The 16,818-nt window shown below is 48.8% G+C and overlaps 1 protein-coding gene across 1 annotated transcript in view; it reads left to right on the forward strand.

The window, feature by feature from the left end:
* ACACB (acetyl-CoA carboxylase beta) overlaps window positions 1-16,818 on the forward strand; it is a 99,209-nt gene that overhangs the window by 67,401 nt on the left and 14,990 nt on the right. Inside the window, 11 exon segments of the mRNA XM_047088463.1 lie at window positions 1,553-1,642; window positions 2,345-2,444; window positions 2,534-2,641; window positions 7,073-7,129; window positions 7,370-7,411; window positions 8,416-8,631; window positions 10,227-10,382; window positions 11,117-11,320; window positions 12,159-12,314; window positions 15,490-15,612; window positions 15,716-15,985. Of these exon segments, the coding sequence (XP_046944419.1) occupies window positions 1,553-1,642; window positions 2,345-2,444; window positions 2,534-2,641; window positions 7,073-7,129; window positions 7,370-7,411; window positions 8,416-8,631; window positions 10,227-10,382; window positions 11,117-11,320; window positions 12,159-12,314; window positions 15,490-15,612; window positions 15,716-15,985 (1,522 nt within the window).

Consider the following 16,818-nt stretch of genomic DNA (forward strand, 5'->3'; position numbering starts at 1 on the left):
AATTCAGCCCATGCTTCTATGCCCGTTTGCTTCTCTGTATTTAGCTGTCCAAGAGCAGGGAGGCTGGGGGAGGGGGTGGGGAGTGATTTCAGGGGTACCCAACAGGAAGGCACAGAGGCCCTGTCCCACCTGGGTCCAGCGTCTCCAGGAGCACCCCAGACTCGACAGGTGGCTGGGAAGATTTATAGGGCTCCGTATAGGTCACGCTCACGGCTGTGACGTCGCAGTGAAAGTCCGCGAAGTGGGGCACCGTCACCAAAAGGAAGAGGGTCACGGGGGTGAAGTCCCCAGGATGCCTGGTGCAAGAGTCCTCCCCAAGGGAGCCCCGTAGGATGTGCTCTGTTCCCCTAGCAACCTGTTGTGATGGCCTGTGTGCAGTGCGGTCCGGCAGCTGGTTAGAGACCCAGCGCCCAGGGTTTCCGCTGGGGGCTGGTCGTGTAGACACCCTCTGCCGAACACGGGGATTTCTGCTGAAATCCCCGACTCCAGAAGGAAGGCAGGTGTTCCGCATAAACCACACGGCACAAACATTTGGAGCACGGCGAGCCTCTTGTATGATTCAGGGAATGGTGGGAACCCTCCCCAAGTTCCCAGACACCAGCCAAGGGCCAGTCTTGCAAGGAGGTCTCCTTTTCAGGAGAGCAGGCCTCTTTTCAGCACCCCCTCTCGTAACCCCTTCTTCACTTGATTCCAGGGCTCCAGGCGATCTGTCTGTGTTTGTTGCTGGTGAGTTGCCAGTCCTGGGGGCAGTGGCCAGCTAAGCTCTCACGGGCAGCTGGCCTAGGGGCCTGTTTTGGTTCCGGACCCCTGTCCCAAGAGCAGGTTTGATGGAGAGGGAGGGACTGGGAGAGCGGAAGCCTGGCGTGTCTCTCTAGAACCAAGCCTGCCCTTTCACCAGCCGCCTAGGGCTGGGCTGTCCAGGAGAAGTTGGCACTAAGAGTGTTCATGCTCTGTGGCTGAGTTCACCGTTCTGGATTTCCCTGGGACCACGGGGAGGCTGGACTTGTCTGCACGCATGCATGTCTGGATCGTTCGTTCATTCATTCATTCATTCATTCATTCATTCCCTCCCTCGCTCGTTGCACTTAGTCTGTACCAGGTCCTGAGCAATCAGAGAAGACTTCCCAGCCCCATGCCTGGGTGGTTCAGTCGGTTGAGCTTCCAACTTCAGCTCAGGTCATGATCTCATGGTTCGTGAGTTCGAGCCCCACGTCAGGCTCTGTGCTGACAGCTCAGTGCCTGGAGCGTGCTTCGCATTCTGTGTCTCCCTCTCTCTGCCCCTCCCCCACTCACAGTCTGTCTCTCTCAGAAATAAATAAAAAACATAAGAAAATAAAAGGACTCCTCAGCCCCAGACCCCAGTCGGTTCCGCGTGCAATTTTAAGCCCCACTGTGGGAGGGCTCTAATGCTAGTCTGGTTCATCGAAGCTTCCAGGGCAGGAGCAACTCTTGGGGCCAGGTCTTCAAGCAGCTGCATCAGTCCCCTCCTCTGGTCCCCCTGCAGGATGGCCGTGCCCATCAGTGTCACCAACCCCGACCTGCTGAGGCACAGCACCGAGCTCTTCATGGACAGCGGCTTTGCCCCACTGTGTCAGCGGATGGGGGCCATGGTTGCCTTCAGGAGATTTGAGGACTTCACAAGGTACCCAGAGTGGCCCAGTCTCCCAGACACGTTGAGCAGAGGGGCCAGGCAAGCTTCTCCTGGCCCCCACCTGTTCGTTTGTGTGGCCTGCCCGTATTTAAATTCTGGCCATGTGCTTCCTCGCCGTGAGACTCTGAGCAAATTACTTAACCTCTCTGTGCCTTAGTTTTCTCATCTTTATCGTGGGGATAAGAGAAGGATCTACTTCATGGGATCACCAGGAAAATGAAATGAGATGGAGTATATTAAACATCGTATTTCAAGTGTAGCTAAGGGATAGGTGGCATTCTCAGTAAACATCAGCGATCAGTCCTATTAGTATCGCCTATTTTCCACCCGTTCCCGTGTGCTGTGCCTCGTGCTTGGGTTATCTTGTTGTAACTCCGCAATGGCCTTAGTTGATTTGGTGAAGTGAGGTATGAGGGTCTCCCGGCCAGTGACTGGGAACCCAGCTGATGCCCCAGAGCACTGGACACCCTTTCTTTTATTCACGATCTCAGATCACATAGGTCCCTTCTTCCCTTTGGGGTAATACCCCATCAGTGGTGCCTTGGACCTGGTCAGGAGTTGGATGAGCTCCTAGAGCCATCGGTGGGAAAGGGGAAGGACCCAGTCCTTCCATCTGGCCAGAGTGAAATCTTGACCTATGACCTTAAGGAGCCGGCAGCCCCTCAGCCCTACCTCTCCACCCCACACCCCCAGAAACTTCGACGAAGTCATCTCCTGCTTTGCCAACGTGCCCAGGGAAATCCCCCTCTTCAGGAAGGCCTGCACTCCCTTGTACTCTGAAGAAGAGAACAAGGTAAGTCTCCTGAGCAGGGAGCCTGTCCAGGAGGGGGCAGCCTGGGACCCCTGACGCCTCCTGCCCCCTGCCCTTGTTTTCTCCCCCAGAGCCTCAGAGAGGAGCCAATCCACATCCTGAATGTGGCCATCCAGTACGCGGACCACCTGGAAGATGAGGAGCTGGTGCCGATTTTCCGGACGTTCGTACAGTCCAAGGTACGCCGGCCGTGCCTCTGGTCCCAAGTCACTGAGACAGGAAGGAAGGGCTGCCGTGGCAAGGCATCCCATGGGCCCGAGTCCTGATGTGCACTTCAGAGCCACAGACCCGCTTCCCATCCTAGCTCTGCTACTCCTGGGAGCCCGTAACCTTGGGCAGAAGTAGCCGAACGTGGTAGCGCCTTGGCTTCTCCCCCAGTAACGTGGGGGCAGAGTTTCTCCCTCCCCGGGTGTCGGAACGACCTAACGGCAAAGTATGTGCAGTGGACGTTTGAACGACATGGGGTGAACTGCGCGGGTGCGCTCATTCGCAGATCTTTTCCTACACGGATTAGGGCTATGAATGTATTTTTCTCTTCCCTGTGATTTTCTTAACAACGCTTCTTCTCATTGGCTTACTTTATCGTAAGAGTATAGCATATAATACATATAACATGCAGAATACGTGTTAACTGACTGTTGATGTTCTAGGTAAGGCTTCGGGTCAACAGTCGGCTGTTAATAATTAAGTTCTCGGGGAGTCGAAAGTTATACGTGGATTATCGACTGTGCAGGGGTCGGTGCCCCTAACCCCCGCGTTGTTCAAGGGTCACCTGTACACTCCTTAGCCCGTGCAATGATGAAATGAGCCAGTGTATATATGCCACTTCACAGAGGCATTCGATGAATAGTTTGGGGTCTAGGGGGGAATGCTTTTTGTCGAAATAACCCAGAAAACTCAAATCTTTAAATAGTCACTTACGCTGACCGCCATCTATGCAAAGAACTTGCTTTTATAACCGTGTGGCAGTTGTGAGCATGTTTTCTCACCCGGGCAGTAGGGACAGCTGTTATATATGCTCAGAGACCTCAGCTGCGAACAGATGTGGAGCAGCCTGGCAAGCGTAGGTGGTAGAAACAGTGGGAAGGCACTGTGTGACCTCGGGCAGGTCACCTTACCTCTCTGTTCCTTAGTTTCCCCATCTGTAAAATGGGATGCTGAGATTTCTGAACTCCTAAATTAATCCCAGGCACACTGCCCGGCTGTTAGTTCTGAGTTGGTCTCAACTTCCAGACCACTTGGAAATTTTTAGTTGTTGGTTTTTAGTCTATTTACCTGTACATTTGTTGTGTTCTCCATAGTATCCAAGTGGGAGGGACACTTATTACCTCCTCTGACTCGGTGTCCCTCAGGGGACCTGGGGCTTCCTAGGCAGAAGATGGGGGTGAATGATGCTGAGTCCCAGATAACGCCATGGAAGCTTAGGGACGTTATTGTCAGTGATTTACTTAGTCTTTACTTGATTAATCAACATATGTAGGGGGCGCCTGGGTGGCTCCGTCAGCTAAGCGTCCAACTCTTGGTTTCGGCTCAGGTCATATCTCACGGTTTTAGGAGTTTGAGACTCGTGTCCGTCTCTGTGCTGGCAACGCAGAGCTTGCTTGGGGTTGTCTCTGTCCCTCCCTCTCTTTCTGCCTCTCCTCCAATTGCGCTATCTCTGTCTCTCTCAAATAAATAAATAAAATAAATAAAATAAATGTAATGATGTTCATTGTACAAAATGTTTAAGGTGCAGACAAATCTGAAAAGTAGGTTTTATTTATTTATTTTTCAACTGTTCAATTTTTTCAAAATTTATTACTTTTTTTAATTTTTGAGAGAGACAGAGTGCAAGTGGGGAAGGGGCGGAGGGTGAGGGAGACACCGAATCTGAAGCAGGCTCCAGACCCTGAGCCGTTGGCACAGAGCCCGACACAGGGCTCAAACTCACGGACAGTGAGATCATGACCTGAGCTGAAGTCGGATGCTTAACAGGCTGAGCCACCCAGGCGCCCCTGAAAAGCAGGTTTTTTTTTTTTTTAATTTTTTTTTCAACGTTTTTTATTTATTTTTGGGACAGAGAGAGACAGAGCATGAACGGGGGAGGGGCAGAGAGAGAGGGAGACACAGAATCGGAAACAGGCTCCAGGCTCCGAGCCATCAGCCCAGAGCCTGACGCGGGGCTCGAACTCGCGGACCGCGAGATCGTGACCTGGCTGAAGTCGGATGCTTAACCGACTGCGCCACCCAGGCGCCCCTGAAAAGCAGGTTTTAAAATGAAACCCACAGCCCTACAGTCCAGCCCCGGGATGAAGATATTGACGTGTTTCCCTTTGGCTGGTTTCTTCTTGACCTAGCTGATGTTCTTACTCAAGTTACACGTGGCGTCCCATGGCGTTGATAAGGCAACATCTGAGCGGTTGCGGTTAGCCCTACCCTATAACCAGATCAAATGATGCTCACGATAATTGGTGTTTCTTGCCTGGAGAGGGCAGAGTGGAGGGAAAAGTATGGGCAGTGAGTGATATATATATATATATGTGTCTATACGTAACATACCAAAGAGAGGAGGGCTACAATATATACCTGGGGGAAAGGAAGGACTTTTAATGTCCTTTCCAATATATTGCTAGAGTATTTAAATTTTTTTTTACATTAAGCAGATACCTACATACATATTCTCACATACACACATTAATATACATATACATTCCCATGCACACACTGATGCACATCCTTAGTTGAGAACTAATGATTCAGGTTCCCCCTAACCAGGTTAGTTTTGCCGCATTCACATCCTCTTTGTTTTGTGGTTTATCTTGTTCTCTTTGCAACCAATGTTCCATGAAGTATTCTTTTTTTTTAAAGTTTATTTATTTTGAGAGAGAGCACGAGCAGGGGAGGAGCAGAGAGAGAGAGAGAATCCCAAGCAGGTTCCGCACTGTCGGTGTGGAGCCCGATTTGGGGCTCAAACCCATGAACTGTGAGATCATGACCTGGGCTGAAACCAAAAGTTGGACGCTTAACCAACTGAACCACCCAGGCAACCCCCATTAGGTATTCTTTTGTGTTTGTCTAGTTACGTCTTTCTGAAATGCGCCAAGACAACTCATCTCCCCTGATAAGTTTCTTTACCGTATGGACAAGTTAAGCAAGAACTGTATTTCCTTGTCTTTTGGGTTTTTTCTTTCCCCTTATATAATACTGTGTGTAATAATATTTCATTTAGGGATTAACTAAAAACAGTTTTGTACTTTTTCTTGGATGCCTTCCTATTGAAGTTTAACATACAGAAAAGGGTACAAATCATAAATGTACAACCTGGTGAATTTTCATAGTGAATTCCTAAGTATAACCAGCATTCAGATAGAAAAAATGAATGTTCCCAGCTTCTCCTTGCCAGAGATAACCGACCACTAGCCTGAGTTTTAACAGTTTGGATTAGTTTCATCTATTCTGGAATTTTGTGTAAATGCAGTCATACTGCATATACAAAAAGTATACTTTTTTTGTTTCTTTACTCAACTTATCTTTTTTTTCTTTAAAGTTTTTATTTTTAAGTAATCTTTATATCCAACGTGGGGCTAGAACTCACAACCCCAAGTCATGAGTCACGTGCTCTTCTGACTGAGCCAGCAGCCAGGCACCCCAACTTGTCTTTCTTTTTAATATAACAGTGACCTCCCTCCTCAATTTTATTAAAGATTTCATAAAAAAAAAAGATTTCATGATATGTTAAAGAATTGTATGTCTATGTATATATATATTTTAATATAGCAGCTTTATTAAATATAATTCACATACTACATTATTCCTCCATCGAATATGTACAATTCAGCGCTTTTTGGAATATTAGTACAGTTGTGTAACCATCATTATATTTCATTCTATCTATTTATTATTAAAAAATTTTTTTTAACGTTTATTCATTTTGAGAGACGGAGAGAGAGCACGAATGGGGGAGCGGCAGAGAGAGAGGGAGACACAGAATCCAAAGCAGGCTCCAGGCTTTGAGCTGTCAGCACAGAGCCTGATGTCGGGCCCGAACCCATGGCCCATGAGATCATGACCTAAGCTGAAGTCAGATACTTAACTGACTTGAGCCACCCAGGCACCCCACTATTTACTTTTTTTAAATGTTTATTTATTTTGAGAGAGAGAGGGAGAGAGGAGGGACAGAGACAGAGGGAGAGAGAGAATCTTAAGCTGGTTCCATGACCGGTATGGAGCCTGATATGGGGCTTGATCCTGTGACTGTGAGATCACAACCTGAGCTGATATCGAGAGTCAGACTCTTAACTGACTGAGCCATCCAGGCACCCCTAAATATATTTTAGAACATTTTCGCCATCACCACCTACCAAAACAACTTATTGCAATCATTCCCCATTTTCCCTCAACCAAACACCCTCCCCATCCTGGGCAACCATTAATCTACTTTCTGTCTCTATGTATCTGCCCATTCTGGATGTTTCATATAAATGGAATCACGCAATGTGAGGTCTTTTGTGACTGGTGTCTTTGACTCAGTATCATGTTGTCAAGGTTCATCCATGTGGGAACTTGTATCAGTACTTCATTTCTTTTTGTGGCTAAATACTATTCCATTACATATTTGGTTTTTAATGCAGAAAAACATCCTTGTGGAATATGGACTCCGAAGAATCACATTCCTGATTGCCCAAGAGGTCAGTGTGATTCTCAGTGCATCTGTGTGAGTCTTTAACATTCCTTAAGACTCGGTGCCGTTGATTTGATGTTTACTTAGTAGATGGGGGTTGAAGAGAGCAATCACTAGAAAAGAGAAGGTTTTCAAAGGATTCATTCTGGAAACAGATGGGGTTATGGCTTTTAAAAAAAATCAGAAAACAAGTATTTGTATGAGTCTTACTTGATTTCATTGTCTCGTCTATGGATTTCTTTTGCAGAAAGAATTTCCGAAGTTTTTCACATTCAGAGCAAGAGATGAGGTATGATGTAAAGAAAGCAGTGATACTGTTCTTGCCTCCTTGGCATCTTTGATATTCGGGAAGAGTATAGTCCCCAGTCCTTGAGGTAACCTCCGTTTTCGAGAACGGACATGTAACGTTTTGTGTAAACTCCAGCCTTCCTCTGGGATTGTGTTTCTCTGTGGAGCTGAGATCCCATGCTTCCTGCCCTTTCAGCCTTCACTCTGGTTTCTCCCTCATCTGGATCACTTTTGTCCTCAGATGGCTCTCCCAACCTCTTTTTCTTACGTTCTTGCAGACCGGCTGCCTGTTTTTATAAACGGAGTTTGGCTGGAACACAGCCACACCCATCTGATCTCCTGTCTTCTGCTGTGGCTTTCTTGTGCCAGTGGCAGGGATCACGTGGCTCTGACCGACCGTGTGGCCCACCAGCCTCATATATTCCCTCTCTGGCCCTTTAAGTAAAGCTTTTGCTCATCCCTGTTCTAGAACAGGCAGGCTTACTCCCATCACAGACTCCGGACTCCATCCTGTTCGGCGTGCTGTGGTTTAATTTATCCAAAGCCTTCCATGTCTGCGTAAGACCCATCCTTTCTTTCGGGTCTTCATCTTCTCCTCTAGTTCGGTCTCCAGCACCGTCTGTCGCTTCCTTTCGGGGACCGGTTTCCACAGAGAAACCAGCCTTTAGTGACTTCCTGAGAGGTACCCTGTGCTGTGACAGAGAAGAGGGCGTGCTGGCAGGCGCTGGGGACCGGGCAGGCTCACCTGGGAGCTGAGAGGCTCGTGCCGGCACTCAGGTCTTACAGTGCTCGTGGCTCTTGTCTGGACCTTCCCAAACCCTGAGTCTCTTGAGCCCTAGAGCTGCCCACGGGTGACACCGTGAAGGCTACATCCCCTGAGTGCTAAGCTGACGAACACCAGGGGTCTGCAGGACAGGGCGCCCACCAGACAGGCGGGCGGCCCCAGTGTCAAATTCAGCGTCTGTCTGTGTGTCTGTCCGTCTTCGCTCTCTGGCCGGCCCGCAGTTTGCAGAAGATCGCATTTACCGTCACCTGGAACCCGCCCTGGCCTTCCAGCTGGAGCTCAGCCGGATGCGCAGCTTCGATCTGACCGCCGTGCCCTGCGCCAACCACAAGATGCACCTGTACCTGGGCGCCGCCAAAGTGAAAGAAGGCGCGGAGGTGACAGACCACAGATTCTTCATCCGCGCCATCATCAGGCACTCGGACCTCATTACGAAGGTAAAACGTCGTGGAGTGTTTCTTTCTCCCCCTGAACCTGTCCCTCGCGCGCTGGCCTTCCCTTCGCTCTGTCCGCGTGAAGGGAATTGAGCAGGTAGCAGAGTCCTGGCGTACTCAGGGAGTTGCTTGTATGTGCCTACTGAGTGCGCGATCATTTTCCAACACAGCCAGAAAAGTCACCCCTGATTCTGTTGCGAGCTTTTCAAATCACACTGGAAAGTATGGTTTTTGATTAAAAATTTTTTTTCATGTTTATTTGTTTACTTTCTGAGAGAGAAAGAGAGCGAGCCGGGGAGGGGCAGAGAGAAAGAGTGAGAGAGAAATCCCAAGCAGGCTCTGTGCTGTCAGCTCGGGGTCCGACGTGGGGCACAGACTCACAAACCATGAGATCGTGACCTGAGCCAAAACCAAGAGTTGGACACTTAACTGACTGAGCCAGCCAGGCACCCCTGAAAACTACTTAGAAAAAAATTTTTTAATGTTTATTTTTGAGAGAGAGAGAGAGTGTGAGAGCGTGGGAGCGTGAGCAGGGGAGGGGCAGAGAGAGAGGGAGACACAGAATCCGAAGCAGGCTCCAGGCTCTGAGCTGTCAGCACAGAACCCGACGCGGGGCTTGAACTCAAGGAACTGTGAGATCATGACCTGAGTTGCAGGTGTAGTGTTGTGGGTGGGGCTCCCGGTGGACCAACCGTTTGAATACTGTTGCTCTTTTACTGGTCAGGGCCTCGTAGACCTCATCTCCCGTGTTGATGAAGATGGTATGCCTCATGCTCTGTCTTTGCCTGGATGTACGTGTGTGTGGTTTTGTTTTGTTTTGTTTTGTTTCCTAATCCTCTATTGATCGATGTGAAGCTAATGTCAGTTTTTTGCTGCCTCAGTCAACTAGCTACCTCCAGGGGTCTTATTATTTTCAGGTACAGTAAGGCTGATAGCTCAGGAAGCAGTTACCACTGAAAAGATTGTCACTCTCAGGTCCCAAGAGTGGGGGCACACCTTACACAGGGAGCCACATGGGGAAGCACCAGGGGCGGCCGAGAGGCCGGGGAGGAGGGGGAAACGTGGATAAGAACCTTTGTGGTGGTTTCTGCAGGAAGGATCAGGTGCGGCAGGGTAGGCCGGCTTGGGTTTGGCTTGTTTGAATAATCTCAGTAGGTTCTGGAACTGAGGGGCTGTCTCTAGTTGTCCGGCACCTGGGCCTGAGGTGATTAGGGCAGGTGGACAGTGACTTGGAACGCGAGAGCCCCGAAGAGGAGGTGTGTGCTCTGAAAGTTGGTTGGTTTGCATTTGCAAAGTGCACTCACTTTGGGGTGAGTCGTTGACTGTCTCTCGGAATCGGTAACCCTGGAAGCGGCGGTCCCTCCGGGGTCAGGGAGGCCCCCAGTGGTCAGAGCATCACACTACAGAAGATAGAAGGCAGGGTCAGGACGCTGGACAGCCTTTGACGTGCCTTCACCTTCAGAGGCAGGGCTCGGCGTATACTCGCTGGGCATACTTTTCGGGGGAGGGGAAATGTTTTCCTCTCTCCTTGTGTGTCTGAGGCCCCGTTTCCAGCCCTGCGCCCCTTGCCTTAGCGTCCGTCCCTCCCGCTTTGGCAGGAAGCCTCCTTTGAGTACCTGCAGAACGAGGGTGAGCGTCTGCTCCTGGAAGCCATGGATGAGCTGGAGGTGGCGTTCAACAACACCAGTGTGCGCACCGACTGCAACCACATCTTCCTGAACTTCGTGCCCACCGTCATCATGGACCCCTTCAAGGTCTCGCCTCTGGGGAGGCACTGGGTTCAACTTTCCCTGGGCCTGTGGCTGCAGGTGGACAACCTCCTGTCCATGAAGTTCCAGAGCCCTGTTTTTGCCACCCCCTTAGGGTTATCCCTGTTCTGATGTTCACCCTTTCCCGGGCAGCATGCTTCACTCTTGGGATGACGCGAATGCCCCAAATTTCATTCCTGGTTCCTGGCTCCTCGGGCTCTTGGGGACCGTGTATAGGAGGGAAGGGGATAGAGAACCGTTCTCCCGTGGCTGGTTCTTCATGAACAGGCAGGGTTGGTGCCGGTGATTCTGGGATGAAAGAAGTCCTGGGACATCAGCATGGCATCTGTGGGGTGCAGAGGGCCCATGCTGATGCCCCGTCTCCATCAACCCACATAGTTCCCAGGGAAAGAAAATGCAAAGGCTCGAGCTACACGGTGCAGATAAAGATTGATATAATGTAGGTACACTAGCTCTGTTACCAGTCTCAGTTTCCTCATCTGTCAGTGGGGCATAAAAATGCCACCCTCTCGGAGTAATTATGAGATGAAATGAGATCATGATCTTCATGTACTTAGCACGTGGCTATTTCTGGGTCCGTACTGTGTCACAGGTGTTTTGCCTTCAGTGTCCCTCATCGTTCCGTTATTATCACAACTATTTATAAATCGCTAGACCTGTATATTACCAGTGTGCCTGGATTGGGGCCTGAGAGTGGAATTGCTGTGATTTGGGGGCAGATCGAGGAGTCCGTGCGTTCCATGGTTATGCGCTACGGCAGCCGGCTGTGGAAACTCCGCGTGCTACAGGCTGAGGTCAAGATCAACATCCGCCAGACCACCACCGGCAGTGCTGTTCCCATCCGCCTGTTCATCACCAACGAATCGGGCTACTACCTGGACATCAGCCTCTACAAAGAAGTCACCGACCCCAGATCTGGAAACGTAAGGCTGGGCGGGCCCACAGAGCCCCACCTCAAAGTGCAGTCGGGGTCCGTCCGCTCGAGAGAGCAAGACACAGACTGAAATGATGTTTGGTGGCCATCTGCTGGATTGGGGTGGCTGCTTTGAGTTTACGGTAGACGTGTCAGCTTCTGCATGCCAGGTGTTCATTCCTCTGGGAAGGAGAATCAATCCAAAGTTTGATCCATTCAAGGACCGATATTTGGGATAAGATGCGGAGTGCCGTGGGTCACCGTCGTGCAGCTCCCATAAGGCTGGCTCACTTAGGGCAATGGGTGTTTTCCCCAGCCGTGTTTTAGAACAGATCTTTGTAAACCAAATCAAATATCCCATTGACTTCCATTACATCTATAACTTTTTATTTGTAAGCGATTAAAGAGTATCAGGAGGTTGGAAAAGTAGTAGAGGGGAAAACATGACTGCAGAGAGTTCCCAAGCACCCTTGACCCGACCTCCTCCAATGATAGCAACGTAAACAATGGGACCTTGTCATGACAGGCAGTTGACGTTGGTACAGCGCTAATAACACACATGCAGACTCTATTCAGATTTCACCAGTTTTTGCGCGTGTGTAAAGCCCTATGATAGTCACATTTTTGGAGCTACGCTCCCATACCTGTCACTGTCCCTTCTCGTGCTGGTTGCCCACAGTGGCAGAGGAAAGAAGATTAGCTCTCTGGGGCGTGCGCTTTGTCACGTGATGTGATGTGCTTGCTTCTTTCTGCCGCCTTTTCGTTGAGGAGGATGGGAGTAAATTGGACGGGAGCGTGGCTCTCTGGGAGTCCCCTCCTTCACTCTGTTTCTCTTTCTGTCTTCCCAGATCATGTTTCACTCCTTTGGCAACAAACAGGGCCCCCAGCACGGGATGCTGATCAACACTCCCTACGTCACCAAGGATCTGCTTCAGGCCAAGCGATTCCAGGCCCAGTCCCTGGGCACCACCTACGTGTACGACTTCCCGGAGATGTTCAGGCAGGCAAGTCCTGTGGCTTTCCTGGGGCACCACCCCGGGTCCCCCCAGGGATTCCACCCGCCCCACACCCCTCCCCGTCCTTAGTTACTCTCCTGAAGACCCCAGCCTAAAGAACTCCGTATTGGGAATGCCTTCCTAGCGTCTTGTCTAAAATGAACCTACTTTCCTCCGCATGTTAGAAAGTCACGTAATCCAGAAGCTTAGGAAAATAAAGGAGCGTGGAAAAAAAGAAAAAAGTGACTCATGGTTCCGTGTCCTAAAGACACATTGCTTAATAATTTTGGTGTGTTTCCTCCTGGCCTTTTGAAAGCTCGTTTATTAAGAGCTCGTTTGTGAAGGTCTGTGCCTGCCACATTCCAGGCACCATGCTATGGGTAGGTCGACCCTGAGGAAGAGGGTGGGGTCACTCACTAGCTTTAAGGAACTTTTAGTCTACTTTTTAAAAACAGTGTCTTGTTGTGTTTTCCTAGTGATTGAAGTGTTCATTGGAAAATACAGGAAAATGGGTCTCAGCAAATAAAATTCCACCCTAATGGAATCCATTCACTGTTGTCAGTGCAGTATCATTCTTTTATTTACTTTTGAAGGAAACGGAGACAGAGCATGAGCAGGGGAGGGGCAGAGAGAGAGGGAGACACAGAATCCGAAGCAGGCTCCAGGCTCCGAGCTGTCAGCACAGAGCCCGATGCGGGGCTCGAACTCACAAACCGCGAGATCATGACCCGAGCCGAAGTTGGTCACTTAACTGACTGAGCCACCCAGGCGCCCCCATCCCCTTTCTTTTAGATAAAGAGACAGAATAGTATGGACAACATTCATGCCCAAATGAATAATTCAGTATAATTCCAGAGGGGTTTTTTTGGTGAAACTGCAAAATTTGTATGGAAAAGCAAAAGCTGTGAATAGCAAAAACAAAGAACTAAAGGCAAGAGGACTTGTCTTAACAAACGTCATCACTTGTTTTAAAGTAGCAGTACTTTTTTCGGTGTACTGTTGCAATAGAGCCGGACAAGTAGACCAGTGGAACAGCATAGAGCCTAAAATCAGACCCACTCACAAACAGCCTTGACCGAAGGCAGAGGTGGGATTGTGAATCAAGGGAGTGCACGTCACTGAAAGGTACAGTAGTTCCCTCTTATCCGTGGCTTCGTTTTCCACGGTTTCAGTTACCTGTGGTCAACGGCAGTCTGGAACCAGAGGTTCCTCCTTCTGACGTGTGGTCAGAAGTTCAGTGTTAGCCTAACGCTATGTCACAGTACCTACATCAGGCATCTCACTTTAGCCCATCGTGTAGGCATGTTATCATCTCCTGCCATCACAGGAAGAAGGGTGAGTTTAGTACAATAAGACATTCTGGGAGAGAGAGAGAGAGACTGTGTTCACATAACTTTTATTATAGTGTATTGTTATAATTGTTCTTTTATTATTAATTTTACTGTGCCTATTTATAAATTAAACTTTATCATATGTATAGAAGAACAACGGCATATATAGGGTTCAGTACTGTCAGGGGTTTCACGCACCCGCTGGGTATCTTGGCGCATATCCTGCATGGGTAAAGGAGGATTTATCTAATTGGAAAAAGTACGTTTTGATTTCTACCTTATCTAGCACACAGAAATAAATTTCAAGGGGATTAAAGCTACTTGGAGTCAGTTTAAAGCATAAGCTGTAACAGGAAAAGACCCATCAACTTGACTATATTAAAATTTTGAAGTTCTTGATGCAAAAAAGGAAAGATGAGTCCCAGCTTGGAAGAATATGTTTCAATGCCTATTACCAGCAAGGGATTACAACAGATTATCTAAAGAGCACGTATAAATCAGTTAGAAAAAAAAACAAAACAGGGAAAACTATAAAAAATATGGACGGGAATTACAAACAGGAGGAAATTGGCAAAAAAGAAACTCCCATGGTCGATAAGTGTATTCAGAGGCTCTCCTTAATAATCAGTAGAGAACAGATTAATACCGCAGTATAATTTCACACCCAGCAGACAGGTGAACGTTAAAATATTTGACAAAACAGGTATTGGCAAGTGCATGGAACAAAGGAATTCTTATGCCTTCTTACTGGACCTGTAAAGGGTCTTTAAAAATGAGAGAGCAGGGGGCGCCTGGGTGGCTCAGTTGGTTAAGTGTCCGACTTCGGCTCAGGTCATGATCTCACCGTTGGTGAGTTCGAGCCCTGCGTCGGGCTCTGCACTGACAGCTCAGAGCCTGGATGGAGCCTGTTTCAAATTCTGTGTCTCCCTCTCTGTCTCTGCCCCTCCCCCACTTGTGCTCTGTCTCTCTCTCTCTCTCTCTCTCTCAAAACTAAAAATAAACATAAAAAAATGAGAGAGCAGTTTGGTAATATCGATCAAACTTGAAGCTTCACCAACCCAGTGACCCAGCAATTCCGCTCCTCGGTACCTACCTGGCGAGACTCATCCAGGTTTATAAGAAGAGACCATCAGAATGCTCGTTACGGCCTTATTGTTAGTACTGCAGAATTGGAAGCAACCTAAATGTTCCTTAGAAAAGGCTATGAATAAGTAAATTATGATCTACTCACACCATGGAAACTGAATAGTAGAAAAAATGAACCAGAGTTAAATTTCTCATTATGGATACATTTCTCACACCTGTGGGGGAGCCGATGGGGCAAGGTGCAGAAGGATGTGTCCAGGGCCAGACCATTTATTTAAATTTTAAAATCATGCAGGGGTGCCTGGCTGGTGCGGTGGGAAGAGCACACAACTCTCGATCCTCACGTGGGGCTCGAACTTATGACCCCGAGATCAAGAGTCACGTGTTCTTCCCACTGAGCCAGCCAGGCGCCCGGCATGTTTTAAATGTATGCATATATAATGCATAAAAACATGCACGGGACTAGTAGACGCTAAGTTCAAGACAGACAGTTATCTGGGGTTGGGGAGGGGTTGGAGGGACGGGTTGGGGAGGGCTACACCAGGGGCCTCAACTGCATTTTTCTTATTCCTTTAAAAAAATTCATAAGCAACCGCGGAAAAATTAGGATTTGACAAAACCACGAGGTAGGTGCTTGGGTATTTATTATTCTGTGTGGTTTTTCTGTGCGTGCTTTAAAGAGTGGATGCTTTAAAAAAAAGAGAGAACTAGAAAATGTGCCTCCCTAATGGTGACTTCAGGTTTTCTCTTTCTTTCCCTGTCCCCAGGCTCTCCTTAAACTGTGGGGCTCCACGGACAAGTACCCCAAAGACATCCTGACATACACCGAGCTCGTGCTGGACCCTCAGGGCCAGCTGGTGGAGATGAACCGCCTCCCTGGAGGAAATGAGGCAAGAATTCAGCAGAGCCCAGCCCCTGGCTGGAATCACCCTTTCCAAAAATGTCCCCCTGAAGAAACAAACCGTTTTCCTCGTGTGTGCATCCCCTCGACAGGTGGGCATGGTGGCCTTCAAGATGAGGTTTAAGACCCGAGAGTATCCAGAAGGGCGGGACGCGATCGTCATCAGCAATGACATCACCTTCCGCATTGGATCCTTCGGCCTGGGAGAAGACCTTTTGTATCTGCGTGCGTCTGAGATGGCCCGGGCGGAGGGTATCCCTAAAATCTACCTCGCAGCCAACAGCGGGGCCTGTATCAGCCTTGCAGAGGAGATCAAGCACATATTCCAGGTGGCTTGGGTGGACCCAGGAGACCCCCACAAAGTACGTCACAAAGGCAGCCTGGCGGTGTGACGCCACCCGGTGGGGGTGATGGCGCCCACAAGGGGGCGGAAAAAATCTCAGCGGTCTTTGTGTACAAAGCACAGACCTACGAACAGCACACAAAAGGCGTATAAAGTTGATCAGTATTAACATTTCATGAGACGGGGTGGCAATTAGGAAAAAATGTCTAAAAAGGCACCTTAGGGGAACGATAATGAAGACAAGTTTGTAAACGTTGAGCTAATATAGGCTGAGCACCTCCTGAATGCACTGTACATGAAGGATACAAAGGTGAATGAGACATAGCCCTGGCCTCAGAGAATTCTCAGAAATGATCTGGGAGACGTAGAGGCACCGGCCACGATAAAGGCGCAGTGAATGAGAGAAAAGCACGCATTTCATGATGGGGAACTGCAGGGGACAGTTATTTTTTGCAGGCAAAGCATGCATTCTCAAGGGGGTGATCCTGCCTCTGCCAGAGGGGCAAAAATTATTCTTTTCATGTAAAAAGCATGTATACATACGTACACACACACATATATACATATGCATACGTACGCATGGTTCGTAAACTATATAATAAAATTTGGTGGAGGGAGCTGGCAATAAGGGAACAAAAGAGACCCTTCAGGGGAGCAACGATGAAAAGATCGTTGAGGAACTGAATCAGAGCAGGAAAAATGTGAGGTTGTGTGTAAAGATGAGTGGAAAGCTCTTAGCACTGATCAGACCTTCAGTTTATAGCCGTTATGAATATGGTATTAACATCAGACATGTTAACTAGGCATGTTAACACACTGTTGACTCGTTATTAACCTCCGCCCCTATAGCGT

Source organism: Lynx rufus, unplaced genomic scaffold (assembly GCF_022079265.1).
Source record: "Lynx rufus isolate CCGP_SWC_20201006 ecotype Redwood Valley unplaced genomic scaffold, mLynRuf1.p SCAF_24, whole genome shotgun sequence".
Taxonomy (NCBI): domain Eukaryota; kingdom Metazoa; phylum Chordata; class Mammalia; order Carnivora; family Felidae; genus Lynx; species Lynx rufus.